Here is a 19,293-nt window from a genome sequence, read left to right as displayed (position 1 = left end):
AGGACGGCATCACCAGGACGCGAACAAGAAAAAAAACTACAATTACCAGAAAGACCCTAACCCTCTTCCGGTTTACGGTTACCAAGGGAGACCGAGGGAAGCTACTGTCTCTGAGGACCTGAGGACTAGCTAGCTAGTTAGAGCAATGAAACTTCGAATTTGAACTGTTTTCCCGATACATTTGCTAACGTTATTAACTATAATCGTAATTTAACGTTTACCGTCTTTGTTACTAACGTTAGGTATGTTAACTGTGTTGCGTTAGGCAGGTAACTACCAAAGCTAACGTTACATTCACCAGATCGAGGCCGCATGATGTAGCTAAGTTAGCATAGCAATGTTAAAACAGTTCACTTTAGCTGTCTGGTTTGCTAATTGACGTTAGGTCAGTGTCTTGCTATATAAACTACTGTAACTACGCCGTAAGCAATTGACTTGGGATTGGTAGGGTTCTGTTCGTTATCACCACTGCCATGTTTATTTACCTCAGCAAGAAGGTGAGTGTCTGTGCCTGTGCTCTGCCACCTATCAATACGTCAGATAAGACACAGAGCTTTGGTTAACAGTGTGGCTTCAATTTTCCGTGTTTTATAGATTGCTATCCCCAACAATATCCATCTAAAATGTGTCTCCTGGAACAAAGATCAAGGTTTCATTGCATGTGGAGGAGACGATGGTCTCCTCCGAGTACTCAAGCTTGAATCTCAGACAGGTAAGTTCAGGGGATGGAGCTTACAGCCTGCACAGTCCAGGTACACACAACATTTCTAGGCAATTTCTAGTTACCCCTGACCTGATGGCCTTAGATGGTAAAGCCACAAGTGAACTGCTTTTTGCATGAAAATTATAATCTGATTTATAAAGGAAATCTAGTGAACACATACAATAGAAAATGCAAAGTTGCTTGACATGTGAAGTGCTTTGCACCATAGCCTATAATACTAAAAGATGTGCTGGATAAAAAAGAACTCATATTCACCTAAAATTATTGGAGTACTGTCACTCATGTCACTTGTTTAAATTATTTTCTAGTTTGACAGATTTGTAGGACTTGATGACCTAATTATAAAAACAGTAATAATAATAACATATAAATGCAGTCCAGCCCAAGAGAACAGTATGTAAAATGTGTTATAAAAAAGTCCACTGTTGATTACCCATACACTGATGTTGGCTCGGCCTGGTTTCAGGTGTTCTTTGTCAGTGTGTCCTTGTTCAGATTTAACATATACTGTATTTACATATATTTATGTAATTATTGCTTTTATATTGCTCAAGGATAGAATAAAAGTGGTCAGCTATAAACTGATTTATTTTGGTTTTGATGAATCACTTCCCATACATTCAGCTTTGTGTTAAAGTGTATCTGTTACAGTCAACGCTGTTACGTAATACCCATGTGATTGAGATTTGAGGGTTTTTGAAACAACAGCTCTTACAGTGTGTAAGAAATCTTCTAAAACTTTTTATAAGCTTTTTGGCTCTGTTCTGGTGCCTCAGTGTCCAGCCACTCTAAGTAGAAATAGTGCCACCTTGTCCATTCCATCTGTTGGACAGACCCACTATTATGTTATTATTTTGGTAAACAAACTGAGAAAACCGTAAAGGGAAATAAACAATACAAACTATGTGCTGGTATTTATTAACTACAAACTACTGCTCTAATGCTGTAGACAAGTGTGTGTCTTTTAAAACATTTCTTAACAATTTCCTCACTAAGAATTGCTTGGACATTTTTGAGATCCTGAACCTGATCTCTTTCACTGCTTTCTCAACAGATGATGCTAAACTTAAAGGTCTTGCTGCACCCAGTAATCTGTCAATGAACCAAACTCTAGAGGGACATAGTGGTAAGTTATATTCAGTACTTACCAGACCTGTTGTCATTACACTATAGTTAATAACAGGCAGCGTCCACAAAATTCAAGCCATAGTTGGTTGGTGCACAGACGTGGAGCGAGCCACTGGAAAATGATCTGACCCTTCATGATTACTACACCTGCAGGCGCAGTACAAGTGGTCACGTGGAACGAACAGTATGAGAAGCTGACAACCAGTGACCAGAATGGACTCATCATTGTATGGATGCTCTACAAAGGTGATTACTGTCAACAAATCAAAAAAGCAAGTTGTCTTGTAAAAAATGTGGCTTTTAATAGTTGTTTGTCTTTGACCCTTCCAAAGGTGCATGGTACGAGGAGATGATCAACAACCGGAACAAGTCGGTGGTGAGGAGCATGAGTTGGAACGCTGACGGTCAGAAGATCTGCATTGTGTATGAAGATGGAGCGGTCATTGTTGGCTCTGTAGATGGTAAAAAACAGATTTACAGTGTTACTGCCAAAAATCTAATAAATGGAGGTCAATCACAATATTTTTTCCAACCAGGTTATGCATAAAATCACTAACGCTCCCTTGACAACGATGCTTTGTTTACATACTGAGGGAAGGAGTACAGACATGTGCAGCAGGATAAATGTAGAATTAATGCATTTTTTTTTAGGAAACCGGATTTGGGGAAAGGAACTAAAGGGAAATCAGCTTGCTCATGTGGCATGGTCGCCAGATAGCAAGATCCTCCTCTTCGGCATGGCCAACGGGGAAGTACAAATCTACGACAATCAAGGAAATTTCATAGTGAGTGCTTAAGCTTAAGTAAAATAGAAATGTCAGTTCATTTTAGTATTTATCCATGTAGAACTACATGGCTTCCTGACTCATAGGATGCTAATTTTATGAATAAAAATGTAGGTGCAATGCAGAGACAAATGTGCAGAGAGTGGCAACGCAGAGTTGGTATTTTCAAAGGTGCAGGCTTTCTGCGTGCATAGAAACAGCAGGTTTAGGAATAATCTATTCTGTATATTGTGGGACAATTCAATAGCCTACTTAAAGCTTTAAATGGTGGGATATCATCTTGTTAGAGATCCAGAAATAATCAAAGTCGATTTTGGAAAGCCCCTAAGTGTAGGGCTTGAAAATGTCTGACTTTGGAAACTCCTAGTGATATTGAAAAAAAGTGGTAGATAGCAAAGCACACCACTACCACTTCCGTTGAATGCTTAAAGGTACACTTTGCATCGTTCATCCACGTGAAATTAATACAAAATAATTGATGTTATGTTTCAGATGAAAATGACCATCGGCTGTCTCACCAATGCGACTGGAGCTGTCAGTATTGCAGGTATCCACTGGTATGCAGGAACTGGGGGTTACGTTGAACCAGACTGTCCATGTCTTGCTATCTGTTTTGACAATGGAAGATGCCAGGTCATGCGCTACGAGAATGATGAAAGTAAGGAGAAAGAAACCTTCAGACATATATTATATATTTTCCAGTTTACACTTCAATAAAATGTTTACCAATGGTGATGAGCTATGCTGCTGCCCTTTTCTTCAGACCCAGTGTTTATTGACACTCTGATGAATGTGGTCAGTATCCAGTGGAATCATTGTGGCAGTGTTCTGGCGGTAGCAGGTTCTCTCAGAGCCTCAAATCTGGAGAAAGAAGTCAATGTTGTGCAGTTCTACACACCATTTGGAGAGGTGAGGGTGAAGATTTTGATCCCTTACTTATACAGAGTTTTATGGTTCATGGTGACCAACAAGAATAATTTACATGGAATGGATTGAGTTAATAAAGAACAGTTAAAAAAAAAATAATTAAGTACCTTGCCATGCCAGTTTCTCTGTTGTTGTACCATCCTACATTATTGAGCGGTTGAAAATGCAAATAGACTGGGAATTGTGCTCTGAAAGCCAGAAGTCTCAGCACCTGGCAAAACAGGCTTTGAGTCATTGATATTAATTAAAAACCATCCCTTGCATACCCATACCCCTGACTCCCTTTAAACAGCATCTGAGAACTCTTAAAGTGCCCGGGAAGCAGATGACAGGAGTTGGCTGGGAGGGAGGAGGGCTGCGTATTGGCCTCGCTGTGGACTCCTACATCTACTTTGCAAACATAAGACCAGACTACAAGGTAACAACATGTGTGTTTTGCTTTTAATTTCAATTTTTTTGGGAAAGAAACAGTTATTGAAGACGCTCATAGACAGAGAAAACATAATAAAATACTTAATCTCAGAATCAGAATCAGAGGATTTATTGTCATTGTGCGAAGTGAATAACAAAATTTTTTAGCAGCAGTTCACCCAGTATTATAAATCTAAATCTAAAAGACAATAAATAAATAGTATAACAACAAATTAGAAAGAAATACACACAAATTTGAAAGAAATATATACACAAAAATAGAAACAAATATACACACTAAAAGTACTGGTTATTGGTTATTGCACATGGTCCGTATGTGAAAGTGTGAATGTGTGTGTGTGCGTGCGGGGGCGGGGGGGGGGGGTTCCATAAAGACATTGATCACAAATCTGAATAAACACTGTAATATTAATCAGCTTTAAATCAGTCGAATGTGAGATAGATAGAAGGTATTGGGGCAGTGTTTACATGTTCCATTCATTTTCAAGTGTCTAAAGGTCCTTTGGACCATTGATTTTCTCTTTTACATAGAAGGTGTGTGTGTCATAGAATACATACATACTAGCCATCTTGTTGTAGTTTTATGAAGCAACCGTCTACGCTCTGTGAAACTACATAGACAACACCTTGCTTGTAGGATCTGTCTAAAAAAATGTTTGGTCATTTGAAGGAACATGTCTTTTGTTTGATCATATTTCTTCCCAGAGTTTTGAAGCCCCGCACGGAGGGTAAACCTCACCAGCTCTTTTATGTCTCTTAACAGTGGGGCTACTGTAGCAGCACAGTGGTGTATGCCTACACAAAGCCAGAGCGGCAAGAGTACTGTGTTGTATTCTGGGACACCAAAAACAACGAGAAGTTTGTCAAATATGTCAAGAGCTTGATGTCCATCACGACCTCAGGGGACTTCTGCATCTTAGCCAGCAAGGCAGATGACACCCAACCTCAGGTACAAACATCTCCGGATTATACAGTATGTCCTAATATGGCAACAGTGAGAGGAAAGCAAAAAGCAAAAAAAAACAAAAAAAAACAGGACTTGTAATGATTAATAAAACATTGCATTTAATTCTCTAGTTACATGCTGTATGACTCAGACAAGCTTATTCATTGATACCGAAGATAAAGAGTGATGGTAAGGATCACAAATGTTTCTCTGCTGTCTTGCCTCCTGTTTTTCTAATTCATTGCCACAAAGGAGGATGCTGAGTTAGACTCTGGAAGCCATGCAAGGGTAATGTACAAATTAAAACCACACGCTCCAAATGAGGAATATTTGTTTTGATAAAGAATCATAAGTTGACCTGTTGAATAATGTTGCACTACTGTGTGTTCTTCAGTATGTCCTGATTCTTTGCAACTCCATTGGGACTCCACTGGACTCAAAATACATTGACATTGGTGAGTTCATACAGTAAAGAAAGAAATACTTATCTTGTGATGCCACTTTCTTTTGCATTTTCTAGTCAACACATTATAAAAAAACCTTGTTACATTATACCATCTACTAAACAAGCCGTGTGCTCTTCAAGCTTGCATACAGTTGGCACACAGAAGTGAACTCTGTAATAATCTTCTTGTGGCACAACAGTGGGTTGATCAAAGTCCTAATTTACCATAAGGGTGGTGTATTTCTTCAAGTCAATGTGAGAGATCACACCCTGTGGAGAGTAATGGTGGTTGGCCTTCTGCCACCTGCAGCCCACAGTTACATCTTTCATGGGCCCACAGCATCCTATAGCAAACAGACAGTTAGCTCTGGGCATCTTTATATCTCACAAATATTCAGCATTCTGTCCCTGCTTGACCTGGCCGAATGTTTGCTAAGAACCTCAGGCCAAGACGGTTCAAAGTCTGCAGATTTGAAGGACTTAGTGGGTCTGAACGGGTTTCAGATATCCCACCTAGTTAAATAATAAGAGAGTGAGTTCAAGTGTGCCTTTTGGTGTCTCCTCTTGTGGCCTCATGATGGCTTTTTTTTGCCAAACTAGTCAAGTGTATCATTTAGAGAACACTGCATTATCTTCTTGTGTTTATCCAGACAGAAAATATGCACTGAGTTGTGCCTAGTTTAAAGTTACAAAAAATAAAGATTTACAATGATTTACAAACCTTAATTTGCCAGGTTTTTCAATGTAGTTTGGTATAGTTCACTGCAAGAGAATGAATTCTATTTTATCTAACTTTTCACCAATCAAATAAAATGTGAAAACCTAATTATTATTTATGTACTGAATTGTATGGTTTGACAAGAAATCCTCTTAGTTGGTGACATTGGTAACCTTTGCTTTGGAAATGTGATGCCAGAAGCTGGGCACACACAATTTACATTACATGACAAAAACAATAGGTGGATACAATTGATTTAGTTGCTCCCAAATACGATTGAACATACATTCTACATTGATCTTCATTTTTGTAATTAAGTATGCAACTTGTCTACTTGGTCAGATCCACTGTTTGTCACCATGACCAAGACACACGTGATTGCTGCATCCAAAGAGGCTTTCTACCTATGGCAGTACAGAGTGGCAAAGAAGTTAACCGCCCTTGAGATCAACCAAGTGACTAGAACTAAGAAGGAGGGAAGAGAGAGGTGAGTTTTTTCAGACATTGGCATAACATTTACAGTACAATGGAGCTGCATTGACACTTTATAAGTCATAAGTCAACTGTATTTATTATAAAATAGAACGCCCACAGTACACATCATGCAGATCAAGGAAAGTTACAGAAAGGCAACCACAAGGCTAGATTCTATGAGTCAGTGGATAAAACCTTGGGTTTACTGTGGTGTTGGTACTGACACTGCTATGAGAAGGATTCATTCATCTGAATCAAATGCCACTGAGGTTCCAGACAGGCTGGGCATGACCTAATGTTCTGCCAGAGCGATCCTAGCACCTGGACTACAGTTCACCTCAGTGGAAAAGACAACTATGTGTCTGTCTGTCTCTCTGGCCTTTTCTCATTCTCACTTCCTGCCTTTCTAGGGTTTATCACATTGACAGTAATCCATCTGGAGCCAATGACAGCAGTCCAGATTTTGCAAAAGCCTTCACAGTAAGAGACATTTTTAACCCTCAAGTTGCACAGGTTTTGCAACATCCAGGTTGTAGCACAAATTCAAAAAAAATGACTTACTTTTTTCTACAGTATACTGTAAAAATACATTTTAATTTTTATCTCTCTACCTACTGTTTGTGAAGCACTTTTTTGTCTTATTACATAAAAACAAAACTTTTTTCCGTGGTTCAATTCATTGGAACTGTCTCAAGCCTTAATTTTGAAATGTTAAAATTTCAGTATGAAATTGATTTAATTAACACATATATTAACTACTACCAATAGTAGCTTGATTTAAAATAAAGTGTTTGCTCACAAAGGAATAATTGCAATGAGAATTAAGTCAGTTTTCAATAAATAAATTGTATAAATTGTCATGGTTCGCATGTCTGTTTCTGTTCCGTTTCAGGCAACTCGAGATCCCATTTGTTGCATTGCAGCAACAGATAAGACCCTGGTTGTGGTATGTACATCTCTGGTTTAATTATACAATTTTGATGAATGCAATAAAAGTAAAAGTAAAATGAACATTGAGTGTTTGTGTGTACCTGTATGTGTGCTTACAGGGCCGTGAGTCTGGCACCATCCATAGATACAGCCTCCCAAATGTTGTTCTCATCCAGAAATACACTTTGAACAACAGAGCCTACTATCTGTCCTTGAACTGCAACTCCAGGCAAGCATTGATTGGTGTTATGCAGGATAAACTTAGTGCTGAACAGATATCTATTTTTAACCAACCTTAAAATGTCATTTTTACTTTCTTTAGTCGTCTGGCCATAATCGACATTGCGGGCGTGCTGACTTTGTTGGACCTGGAAGTTCGTGCCTCTGCAGGCGACAGCACAGGAAACCAGGCATCTGCAGGAGATCCATCAAAGTTTGAACGCAAGGATGTGTGGGACATGAAGTGGGCTAATGACAATCCTGATCTGTTTGCCATGATGGAGAAGACCAGGATGTATGTCTTCAGGAACCTAGACCCAGAGGTGAGTGCTCAGGTGTTTGTGTGATGGTCAGCTGAATTATCATATTTTTACTAAACATTGTATATTTAAAAAAAAAAAAAAAAAAACAGGAACCCATCCAAACGTCTGGGTACATTTGCAACTTTGAAGACCTGGAAATCAAATCTGTCCTGCTTGATGAAATCATGAAGGTAAACCTTTGAAAAAAGTAGCACACAACACAACATAACCACTTGCGCTAATATCAAGATACTTATTTTCTCATAGTTTCAATGGAAGGTTTATTTTGCCTCCTAATATTCCAAAGTAGATGGATTTGCAATAGTTTAAACTTCCTGTTGAATTGTCTTGATAATAAAGTTGACTAACGAGGTAACAGCTGATTGCAAAATTATGAGAATTCCTCCCTTCATAGTGTTAACTGCCATAAAGAGAAGCTTTTCTCATAACTACTTTGTTGTACCTTGAAAGTGCTGAAAGGTGCAGTTTGTATTTGTTGATTTAATTAAACGATCCGTTATGGGATCTCGCTTGGCAGGATCCAGAGAGGCCTAACAAAGACAACCTCATCAACTTTGAAATCCGCTCCCTGAGAGACAGTCGTGCATTGATTGAAAAAGTTGGGATTGAAGATGCCTCACAGTTCATTGAAGACAATCCGCACCCAAGACTCTGGTAAATGCAACATTTTGATCTTTACTTTTGATTCAGCATAAAACATGGCTTTAAGTTTAAGGGCCCTATTTTAGTAATGCAAGCGCAACAACAGACTGGTAGGAATTGGCTGCACAGACTGTGTGAGCATCTCCAAGCAAACCTGCTATTTTGGTTCATGTATTGTACAGTATGTGCAACAATGCAAAGTGCAAATGGGTTGGGTGGAATATACAGGGTTCATACGTTTTGAAAAAAACTGGAAAAGTTATGGAATTTAAAAAATGCAAATTCCAGGTCTGGAAAGGTTTTGGAAAAATAAAAGGACCCAGAAAGTTTTGGAAAAGTCATGGAATTTTTAACACAGCATAATAATATGTGTTTAATTTACGAATCCCACTATGAACCATATAAATTGTTTATTGTTAAACCTCTGAGGGTAAACTTTAACACAGATTTTTATTCTTATTGTATAATGTCCACTGACATTTTCAGGAATACATAGTCATGGAAATTTGCCGAAAAGTCATGGAAAGGTATTGGTTAAAATACGTATGAACCCTGAATATAGTTTAGAGGGTGTGGTGATTAATACATTCACTCTCAGGCAGTCACATCACCGGTCTCATCGCTCTGAAACAGCTGTGCCAATTAAATGCATGATGACAATAGCTCAACAAATAAAGAATCTGTGTCGTAATCATGTTGTTGTCTGGATGGTGCAGAGCAGCAACATGTAAACACACAGCACCACAAATCTTCAGCCAAAGGCAGATGGTGTGGGTTTAATTAAGAGTTACTATTATGATGATAGAAACAAATAAAAAAGAAAACAAAGTTTGGTGAAACAGTTTCTAAAATCTCCTCAATCTGACGCATTTCAGGAATAAAACATGAATAACTGATTTAAAAAAAGAAACAAAAGGTTGGAAAGGAGGCTGCGATGCAAAGAATTAATGAGCTTTGGTAATCTGGCAGCATTTGGCAGCAGCGTTCACGTGTAATTTAATCAAGGTACACATGGGACATAGAGATACAAAGCAGCGAAATCAGTTCCCCAAAACTATTCCCCAATTGTCTGTTTAAAAGACATTTGAACTTTGTTGTCAGGTCAGCACCAGATAATAGCTGCTGTCACTACCATTTTTATCTGAGCATATACTCCATGCCAGTGTGGGAGGATTTATTGCAGAGTGTAAGAGATTTATGGTAAGACTTTTGAAGCAGCAGTGTGATCGCTGTAGCTTATGTGTTTTCTCAGGCTAGTGTGTCAATTTTTGCAGCATCGCTCAAAATCTGGCAACATCAAAACATGTGAGTCAGTTTCAGTCTGTAGACTTAAGAGTCATAAAGTGATTGAATCATTGGGTTTGACACAGATGGATTGATTACAGACTATTATTTGGTAAAGAAAGATAGATATTGATATAGTCATGGATTATCACACAGCTTAATAGCTAAATTAATCATATCAGAGTGGGTATAAGGATGTATGTAGAGATGCACCGATAGACTGGCCGGTGACCGGAATTGGCCGGTTTTCACGTGCTCGGTCATGACCGGCGACCGGCAGGTCAGTCTGACATATGCCTATTTCATGCCGGACAATGCTAGAATCAACTGACAACATAAGTTATACGAGTTACAGTTCTCAAGGACGCACGCACACATGGACGCGACAGCACAGTCTCTTTTTCCCTTTCTCTCAGCTTTTCCACCGTGTGTCCCGCGTATCGCGTACCCACTAGCGGTGTGAATGAAAAATATTCTCGCACATGTAGGGAACCTCATGAGTTAACCTGTAACATGTCAGCTGTTTGGAAATTCTTCAGTGTGTGTGCAGAAGATAACAAGTTTGCAATATGCAACACCTGCAAGGAAAAAGTAGGGCGTGGAGGGACGACACCAAAATCAATTTTTTTTAGTTGAATATTGGATGTGAAAAGAAGGAAATAGTTCTAACATTGCACTTTAGATGTGTGTGAATTTCCCACACCAGAAGTAATTTATATAGTTCTATTTTATAGTGATCAATTATCTGTTCAAAAAATGTTCTATGTTCTGTGCAAAATGTTCTATTAAAGAAAAGATTAAAAAATTAATATTTGTGTGTGCTGTAAAGTGGTTAGAAAAAATGAAATTGGAATCGGCTAAAATCGGTATTGGCTGGCCTAACTCAATGAAAATCGGAAATCGGAATCAGCCTAGAAAGTTGTAATCGGTGCATCTCTAGATGTATGCATACACATCATGCCATGCAGCCCTACTAGTGTTAGTAACTACCCACACTCTGTCTTTTTGTTATAAACCTGCCAGGCGTCTTCTGGCTGAGGCAGCCCTTCAGAAACTGGACCTGAAGACAGCTGAACAGGCCTTCGTCCGTTGCAAAGACTACCAGGGCATTGAGTTTGTCAAACGACTGGGCAACCTGCACAGCGAGCCCATGAAACAGGCTGAGGTGGCAGCTTACTTCAGCAGGTTTGAGGAAGCTGAGCGGATGTACCTGGATATGGATCGCAGGTACATTTAGCCATATTTGTTGGGGCATATTTGATGGTGACATCAAAACTTCCACTAATTGAATGAGTTCTTGTTTGCTTTTGTCCAGTTTGTCATTTTAAATGGGAATGGCAATATTTGTTAAAGGCAAAATATGTGTCAAACCATTCTGAATGAAGTATTGTGGTGCTGCAGAGATGTCCCAGCCTACAAATCCTATCCTACAGACTAAAGAAAACATATTTGTTTGGTACAGATCCTCGCAAAAATCACACTGTAATCATTTTAATTGTTTTAATTTTAATATTTTTTTTTAATGAAAATGAGAATAACGATACAAAAATGATCATTCCCTTCAATACCGTGAATAATATCGCAATCGCAATATCAGTCAAAATAATCACAATTAGATATTTTCCTCATATCATGCAGCCCTAATGTCAGCATTACCTAATGCCACCAGTTCTTTAGGCATCATGGCCAGTTGATGATTTGTTTCCTGTAGGGACCTTGCCATCAGCCTTAGGATCAAGCTGGGAGACTGGTTCAGGGTGCTCCAGCTGCTCAAAACTGGCTCTGGGGACTGTGATGATACTCTGCTGGGACAGGCGTACAATGCAATTGGAGACTACTTTGCTGACAGACAGAAGTGGTATAGAATTTTAAATTAAACTTTCTTTCTCTCGTTAAGTGTATTTGTGTATAAAAGTTTGTAATATGCTAGTTTATTTTTAATATGCTATACATAGTTTATCTGTTTGTTTGTTTGTTTTTTGGGGGGGGGGGTTCTCTAATGTGTACTTTGCATTATTTCAGCAAGCATTCTAGTATTTTTTTTTTTCAGGAGATATGCATTATTGGAGTGGCATAGAGCTTTATTAAATATACAAATTGTGCAAATATAAACACTCACATTTTCAATCACGAGACCGTCATTAGTACCATGCAGTATATTTAGTAGATCCCAAGCATCTAAAAATGCAGATAATAAGCCCTTATTCTCTTCAGTTGTATGGTATTATAAATGCTAATAAAAATATTCCATCATTAAAGGATAAATGAACATTTCATAAATTCTATCTTGCTTCCATGTCCATATGTACACTCAGTTATTGAGTCACTATCATAATCATTCCTCCTGTACATACTAGCTGTGAAGTGATTCCTTCCTGACATCAGTCCAGTGTACGCCGTGTGACGTGATGGAGGAAAAAATCCATAGTTTACATTCTGTGCATTCTGACTGTCATCCGAAGACAATGTGAGGCTTCAGCAAATGCTGAAGCCTTATATTAGTTTCAGCTAAACTTTAGAAATCATTCTTGCACAGAACAAGAACTGGGGGTTTTGTTCCCCATCACTTACGTTGGAATAGCATTATGGACCTCTACACAGCGAGGATGGATAGGAATTATTAGGGCAACCAATAACTTTGTCAGTGTACTTTTGGTCATGTGAGTATTCTTCTACGATAGTCTGAAAAAATGTAAATCTGTACTTTAAGATCAAAGGAAACTGCCTCACTATAGGTTTTAAATATAAATCATTTCTGTTTCAAGGGTCAATGCAGTGCAGTACTACCTTCAGGGTCGTAACCAGGAGAGGCTGGCAGAATGCTACTACATGTTAGAGGACTATTATAGCCTTGAAAAGCTGACTACTGTGCTGCCAGAGAATCATAAACTTTTACCGGTGAGCCAGAGATTCAAATTTGACCAAAAATAGCTCTTTGATATTCTCTTTGGACCTTGTGTAGAAGTTTCAGACATCAATGACTGTGAATTCCTAAAACCAACTCTCTATTGTCCCGATCTCTGTGTTTCAGGATATTGGACAAATGTTTGCCACTGTGGGCATGTGTGAACAAGCTGTGAAGGCCTACCTCAAGTGCAACCAGCCCAAAGCTGCCGTTGACACCTGTGTCCATCTGAACCAGGTGAGAGACAGAGTGGCGCCAGAGTGTGGGAGTGACACACAGACAGCACTCCTTCAGCAATCACACACACTTGTACCACGGCAGTCACTGTGGCAACTGCTGTCCTCCCACTCCCATCCTCTTCCTGAGTGATATTTAGAAGTCAAGTGTAAATGCTGCTCTCAGATCTTTCTCTTACAATGTAATTTGTAACATTTGGTTTAAGATGGTTGTTTAACTGTTCTTTGCTCAGGTTTGGACAAAATCAAGAACTTTCGTTTCATAAATACTGGAATCTGCAGCTGGTATATACTTTGTAAAATGTTTAGCCACAGCTGGCTTTAGTTTAAAGGACGTTACATCTGTGCTCTAATTGACCCTGTGTTAATCCAAATGGAGAAGTCGTTGGCAGTCCGAATTTCCTCCCTTCCACTCTGTAGGTGGTTTCTCCTGCTGTGTTAATGCTGTGTTTTTGATAATGAAATGAACAGGCCCTCACTGTTACTGTTTTCTTAACTGTCCTGTTGGCTCATCCCCATAATGTTTGAAAAATACAGTGGGTTCTCATGTTATTGCACAGATACAATATTTAAAAAGCTACAGGTAAAAGTAATATTGTTGTCATATTGTTTTTGAATTAATGTTGTAATTTCCTTCCAGTGGAACAAAGCAGTGGAACTGGCCAGGACCCACAACATGAAGGAGATTAAATCTCTTCTTTCCAAATATGCTTCACATCTTCTTGAAAAAAATAAAACTTTAGAGGCGGTGGAACTGTATCGGAAAGCCCACCATTTTCTTGATGCAGCCAAACTCATGTTTAAGGTAGGCTTTTGTTGAATGCTCATGACTTTTAAATAGCTTCATGAAAGAAAAAAAAGTTTAAAAGCAGTTTTATGGGATTTCTACCCTCAGATGAAGAGATCTGTTCCAGAAAAATAAAACCGGAATTTGAGCTGAGCTAAAATTAACTGGTCATTATTAATTTTTTCAGCGTCCATCAGCACCCTGAGAGCAGTATTTTAAGGGTTAATAATTTGAATGAAGGTGTATAACACCTAGGACCTTCCATAGGCGTAGATTTCAGGGGGGAGGGGGATGCAGGGGATATGCCCCCCCCCCAATATTTAGAAGAGATCCCCCTTCAAAAATATGAAAGACAACTCACCCCCTCATAACATGTACGGAAAACAAGAACTGTGTCTACTTGTGTGTTCATCAGTGGGTCAAAGATCACAACAGGAGCGTGAAAAATAAAGACGTGATTTCTTGTGATTTTAAATGTCTTTTATGTCGATTTAAACTTTGGAGCTTCTGACTTTAACAAGGTCTTATTCTCCGATTTCTAACCGATTTGTTGTTGAGCTGTACATGACTCCAAAAAAAGATATAGTGTGTGTGTGTGTGTGTGTGTGTGTACTGTATATAGTGATATGCAGCTAATTAATTGCTGGAATAAGTTGTATTGTGGGCATGGACTTTGTCGCCACAGATAGCAGATGAGGAAGCGAAGAAAAGGACCCGGCCACTGCGGGTGAAGAAGCTCTATGTGCTGGCGGCACGTCTTGTTGAAAATTACCACGAACAGATGAAGACGTCACAGCAAAGCAAAGCCAAAGGGAAGAAGTCTGAGGTAATATATATATATAAATATTTTTTTTTTTTTTAATGAAAGCTTTTAAAAATTATAATACTGTATTTAGGCAACATCTGCACTTGCTGGGCTGCTTGAGGAAGATGCAACCTCTTCAGACAATCGTATTGTGGACAGTGCCTGGCGTGGAGCGGAGGCGTATCACTTCTTTCTGCTTGCTCAGAGGCAGCTTTACGAAGGCTACATGGAGAACGCCATGCGCACAGGTGCCAAATCACATAGGACACTTCACTATATAATGTAATAACTATCATTACAGTGTATTCCACACCGACTCGAAGACAGGAGTTGAGTTCATGAGCTGTTATTTAGTTCACATAGTGCATTCACTCTTTTTAGACTGTTACTTAGATTCACATGTATTGAGAACATAAAGTCATAAATTATGGTATTGCCCAGGTTGTCTCTCCACACATTTTTGAAGCAGTTATCATTCTGATGTTTATCATTAATAAATTACAGTGGTGGAAAATGTACTTAAGTACAGTAACGAAGTATACTGTACTTAAGTACATTTTTCACGTATCTGTACTTTACTTAAGTACAATCAATAGTGTATACTTTTGACTTTTACTTTGTTACATTTTGCAGCAATTATCTATACTTTCTACTCTACTACATTTCTCCAACGTTCCATTACATTTTCGTTACATTTTCTGATCAGTTTTTCCCCCTGACAAAACGTCTTCCTGACCGTCACACGTTTGCAGTCCGCAGGGAAGCCTTCAGCAGCGGCCATCCAGCTCCCGGTGCCGCTCGCGATATTACGAATCCCACTATTGCCACGCCAAGACCCGCCCTTCAATAGCATTTATTGGCCAGGCGCGTACCGCTCCCGGTACTACCGCTGCTCCCAATACTCTGCTTGGTCATATGTGAAGCATCCGTTCACATAGGGTTAATATACAACCTGTATATCTATCTTAAAAACACTCCCAGTCCTCCTCAGCTGTGAAGCCACGTACTTGTTGTCCAAGCCCGTGTGTTCTCGCTAAATAAATGTGTGCAGCATTCACTGTCCCGTGGGAAAAAATGCAAAGTCGAGTTTCATGCAGATCACACTGATAGATAACCAAAATTGTAAGTCAGAATGTAAACTGGCCCACAGATGGTAAGCACAATTACATTAACCTAAAACTAACTTAATTAAAATGCCACAGTCCATACAGTTTTTTTTAATTATTAGAATATAGACATTAAGAGAATACATCGTTATGCAAGTACTTTTACTTTTAATACTTAAAATACATTTAAAATCAGGTACTTTTTACTTAAGTAGGGTTTTCATTGTTGTACTTTTACTTTTACTAAAGTAAATATATCTCTGGTTATTTGTACTTTTACTTAAGTACTGAGATTCAGTACTTCCTCCACCACTGATAAATTATATAAGATACCTTAGCATAATTTGTGTAAATAATTAGGACAGTACTCAGTCATCAGAGTAATATCTGTTATAGCTATACAAACTAATAAAAGTAGAGGAAGAACCTGGACAAACCTAAAAATGAGAAAGTATTGATTTTCACTGTCACAAATTATTTTTTTTGACTTGGACAGTCTTGGGACTTGGGCTGTATTGAGCCAAGTTAGTTTCCTATAATAGATACAACCAGACAGAGTTAGTGGAAGTCCATCTCTTTACTGTTTTTTTTTCCATTTGTAAAGCCCTTCACCTGCGTGAGTATGAGGACATCATCCCAGCGGTGGAGATCTACTCTCTGCTCGCCATTTGCTCCACAGCCAATGGGGCCTTCAGCACATGCTCACAGGCCTTCATCAAGCTGGAGTCCCTAGAGAGTCTGGACCCTGAACAGCGACAGCTTTATGAGGATCTGGCCCTGGAGATCTTCACCAAGCACACCCCAAAGGACAACCTCACAACGGACCTGTACGGATCATCAGAGGGGTGAGGGCACCAATAAGTTCAGATCCAACTCTGGCTGCAAACACCTACACTGCATGGCTGCAAAATACCATTATCATATTATTTAAAAGTCATTTAAAGTGCATGTTTTGGGAGTCTTTCCTTCTTACACAGAGTTGAACAATTTTATGCACACAGTTTTTATGTTCCATGGTAAGGTTAGCTTAGCTTAGCTTAGATTCACTAATTACCATGACAAACATATTAAAGACATGATGAGTTTGTCTGAATCTACATTGGGAGGAACAACTGTAATGGCTTTGACAATTAATTAGGGTTGAGTGTTTTGAAATTATTATTAATAAAATATAAATACATTTCTGTATCAACAGCCTACATGTATGTGGGGTTAAATAAGCAAAATACTGTTCCTGCTCTGTGAAATATGTATTATTACTACAACTATAACTATATTTTAAAAGTTCTCTGCTCCATCTATGGGCAAAAGACAAAAATAGTCATGTCTCAAGCCCAAATGCAGTTGATTATTACAACAAAATGTTAAATTAGCTATATTCATAATGGCTATTTAGATGATTTGTATACCCAACAGTATGTGTTGGCAGTAGGTGGCAGGAGCTCAGTCAGTAGGGAGTTGGGTTGGGAACCGGAGGGTTGCTGGTTCAAGTCCCCATACGGACCAAAGTATGCCGGTTCACCTCCTGGGCACTGCCAAGGTGCTCTTGAGCAAGGCACAGAACCCCCAACTGCTCGGGGCGCCTTTCCATTGGCAGCTCCCTCACTCTGACATCTCTCCATTAGTGCATGTATAGGTACTGAGCATGTGTGTGTAATTCAGGCCTGTGTGTAATAACAACAGAGTGAACACATTGTAATTTCCCCTTGCGGGATTAATACATTATTATTACTATTATTATTATGTGTGAATTTTGGGAGATAAAATAGATTACAGAGCGAGCCCCTGTAGGCTGAAGTAGCAGCATTGGGGTCTTCATTATTGTCGCTCTCTTAGAATGCCGAAAAGGGGGAAATGCTAGGAGTCTACAAATAGTCAAATATGCAAATAAGCATAAATGCAAAAACAGTCCAATTCACTAAGATCAGACTTATAAGCGTCTTAGAGAGTTGGTGGTAATGAAGCGCATTTATAAGAGGTGTCCTCCGCTTCAAATCATGCCATCTTTTTTTACAGTCTGAACAGCACTGACAGATATTAAATCACAAATACACTTTCTTTCTGTCAAGTTTAAAAGGCTTGCCTGAAGTTTTGAGTAATGCCTCTGTCTGAACATTTCTTTTTCTCTCTGCCATTGCTCTGCCGACTCTGTTCTTGGTGCAAGGCAACCGTAGCATGATACGTTGATATAAGGCAATGCTGCGCGACGTGATGCAAACGTTACAAGCTGAAGCTGCACATTTTTGAAGCTCAAGTGGATATATTTTTTTTACTATTCACAGCGCATTTGTCATTATTTCCATAACTTCCAAAACTCACGTGAAGGCGTAGGGCTTTCCCTTTCTTTCACACGCGGTGCTCTGTGTGAGAATATAAACAAAGTCACGTGACTTGGGGCAAAGGGCATCGCTGAGGGCAAAAGAAATTAACTCAAGATTGAATGATATGGCGATTTAATTTGATGTAACTTATGGCTTATTGTAAAAATGCAGCCACAACAGGGGAAAAAAAGAAAGAAAGAAAGTGCACTTCCCTGGCAACATTTATACTTTGCCTCATGGATAATTGCAAACAGATGCAAAAAAAGGCCGAAATGCACTCACCTTAACTTTATGGGTTTGTTTGCGTTGTAATATTAACACAATATCCTTTGTGAATCAGACCTTGAGCGCAATCTATTCTTTGTGAATTTGCCCCAGAGTTTTGTAGGTTTTTGGCTCTGGTACTCTATTCTAACACTAGCACTGTGTTGAGTGAGTGCTACACCCAGTTGTAGGTAGTAGACAATAAACAGTCAAGCTAGAGCTATAGAGACAGGGACCAGGGACGTGTGGCGTATGCGTTCGTCATCATGACAAAAAGGCCACTCTCTAAAAACTCTTGTAGTCCTTTAATCCTTTTACTAAGTTTCTCTACTACATCATAATATTCCCTGACTTCAACTACATCTATTTTTCCCCTTTTAGGACGGAAGGAACTTTACCCACGTGCATTGTGACAGGTCTACCGATCCAGGAGTACCAGTTTTGGATGTGCAGTGTGTGTAAGCACTGCGCTCTAGGGCAGGAGATCAGCAAATATAACTGCTGCCCACTGTGTCACTGTCCTGTAGCATGAAGCTCAATCACAAAAGAAAACTTCATTTTTGGAGGAAAACCACATTTCAAAGCATTGTATATGTTTCTTTTTTATATGTTTTTCGAGCACATGAACTGAAATTATTTACTTATTATTTACGTAGAAATAGCTGCACTTGGTTTCAACTTAATGCTTTAAGTTCTATAGTATCCACAGTCAAAACATAGCAAACAATATGTTCAGCAAGCTTCATTTTATGCTGTTAATAATTTAGTTAAATGTATTTTTTTACCTTGAATGTTGTAAAATATGTCGTAATATTTGAATCAAAAGAACTGCTTAGTTAACTTGTTTTATATCAAGGTAATCGGTGAATAAACGGTCACATTAATTTAAAAC

General features: G+C 38.9%; 1 protein-coding gene across 3 annotated transcripts; it reads left to right on the top strand.

Annotated features, from left to right (window-relative positions):
• Positions 1-65: 65 nt before the first annotated feature.
• On the top strand, positions 66-19,293 carry wdr35 (WD repeat domain 35). 3 transcript variants are annotated; one of them, XM_031321377.2, is made up of 28 exons: positions 66-497; positions 595-712; positions 1,779-1,850; positions 2,006-2,098; positions 2,185-2,313; positions 2,504-2,637; positions 3,130-3,295; positions 3,401-3,546; positions 3,857-3,982; positions 4,760-4,945; positions 5,198-5,230; positions 5,337-5,397; positions 6,448-6,592; positions 6,990-7,059; positions 7,472-7,525; positions 7,629-7,738; positions 7,832-8,051; positions 8,141-8,221; positions 8,569-8,705; positions 11,001-11,204; positions 11,689-11,835; positions 12,743-12,875; positions 13,009-13,119; positions 13,759-13,923; positions 14,591-14,731; positions 14,802-14,958; positions 16,421-16,661; positions 18,783-19,293. In XM_031321377.2, the coding sequence occupies exons 1-28, from the start codon at positions 474-476 to the stop codon at positions 18,931-18,933; spliced, it is 3,555 nt and encodes a 1,184-aa protein (XP_031177237.1). In that variant the 5' UTR covers positions 66-473; the 3' UTR covers positions 18,934-19,293. The 3 variants fall into 3 exon arrangements, with proteins under 3 accessions (XP_031177237.1, XP_031177236.1, XP_031177238.1); XM_031321376.2 differs by having other exon boundaries at positions 5,195-5,230; XM_031321378.2 differs by lacking the exon at positions 5,198-5,230.

This window comes from Sander lucioperca, chromosome 18 (assembly GCF_008315115.2).
Source record: "Sander lucioperca isolate FBNREF2018 chromosome 18, SLUC_FBN_1.2, whole genome shotgun sequence".
NCBI lineage: Eukaryota > Metazoa > Chordata > Actinopteri > Perciformes > Percidae > Sander > Sander lucioperca.
This window is presented reverse-complemented; position numbering and strand designations above follow the sequence as displayed.

What these genes read in the sequence shown, in the direction of transcription:
- wdr35 (XM_031321376.2), top strand. Translation starts at nt 474, where the DNA reads ATGTTTATTTACCTCAGCAAGAAG. An exon ending in ACTCTGGAAGCCATGCAAGG is followed by an intron (nt 5,231 to 5,336) that starts GTAATGTACAAA and finishes TGTGTTCTTCAG; the next exon opens with TATGTCCTGATTCTTTGCAA. An exon ending in TCCTTGAACTGCAACTCCAG is followed by an intron (nt 7,739 to 7,831) that starts GCAAGCATTGAT and finishes TACTTTCTTTAG; the next exon opens with TCGTCTGGCCATAATCGACA.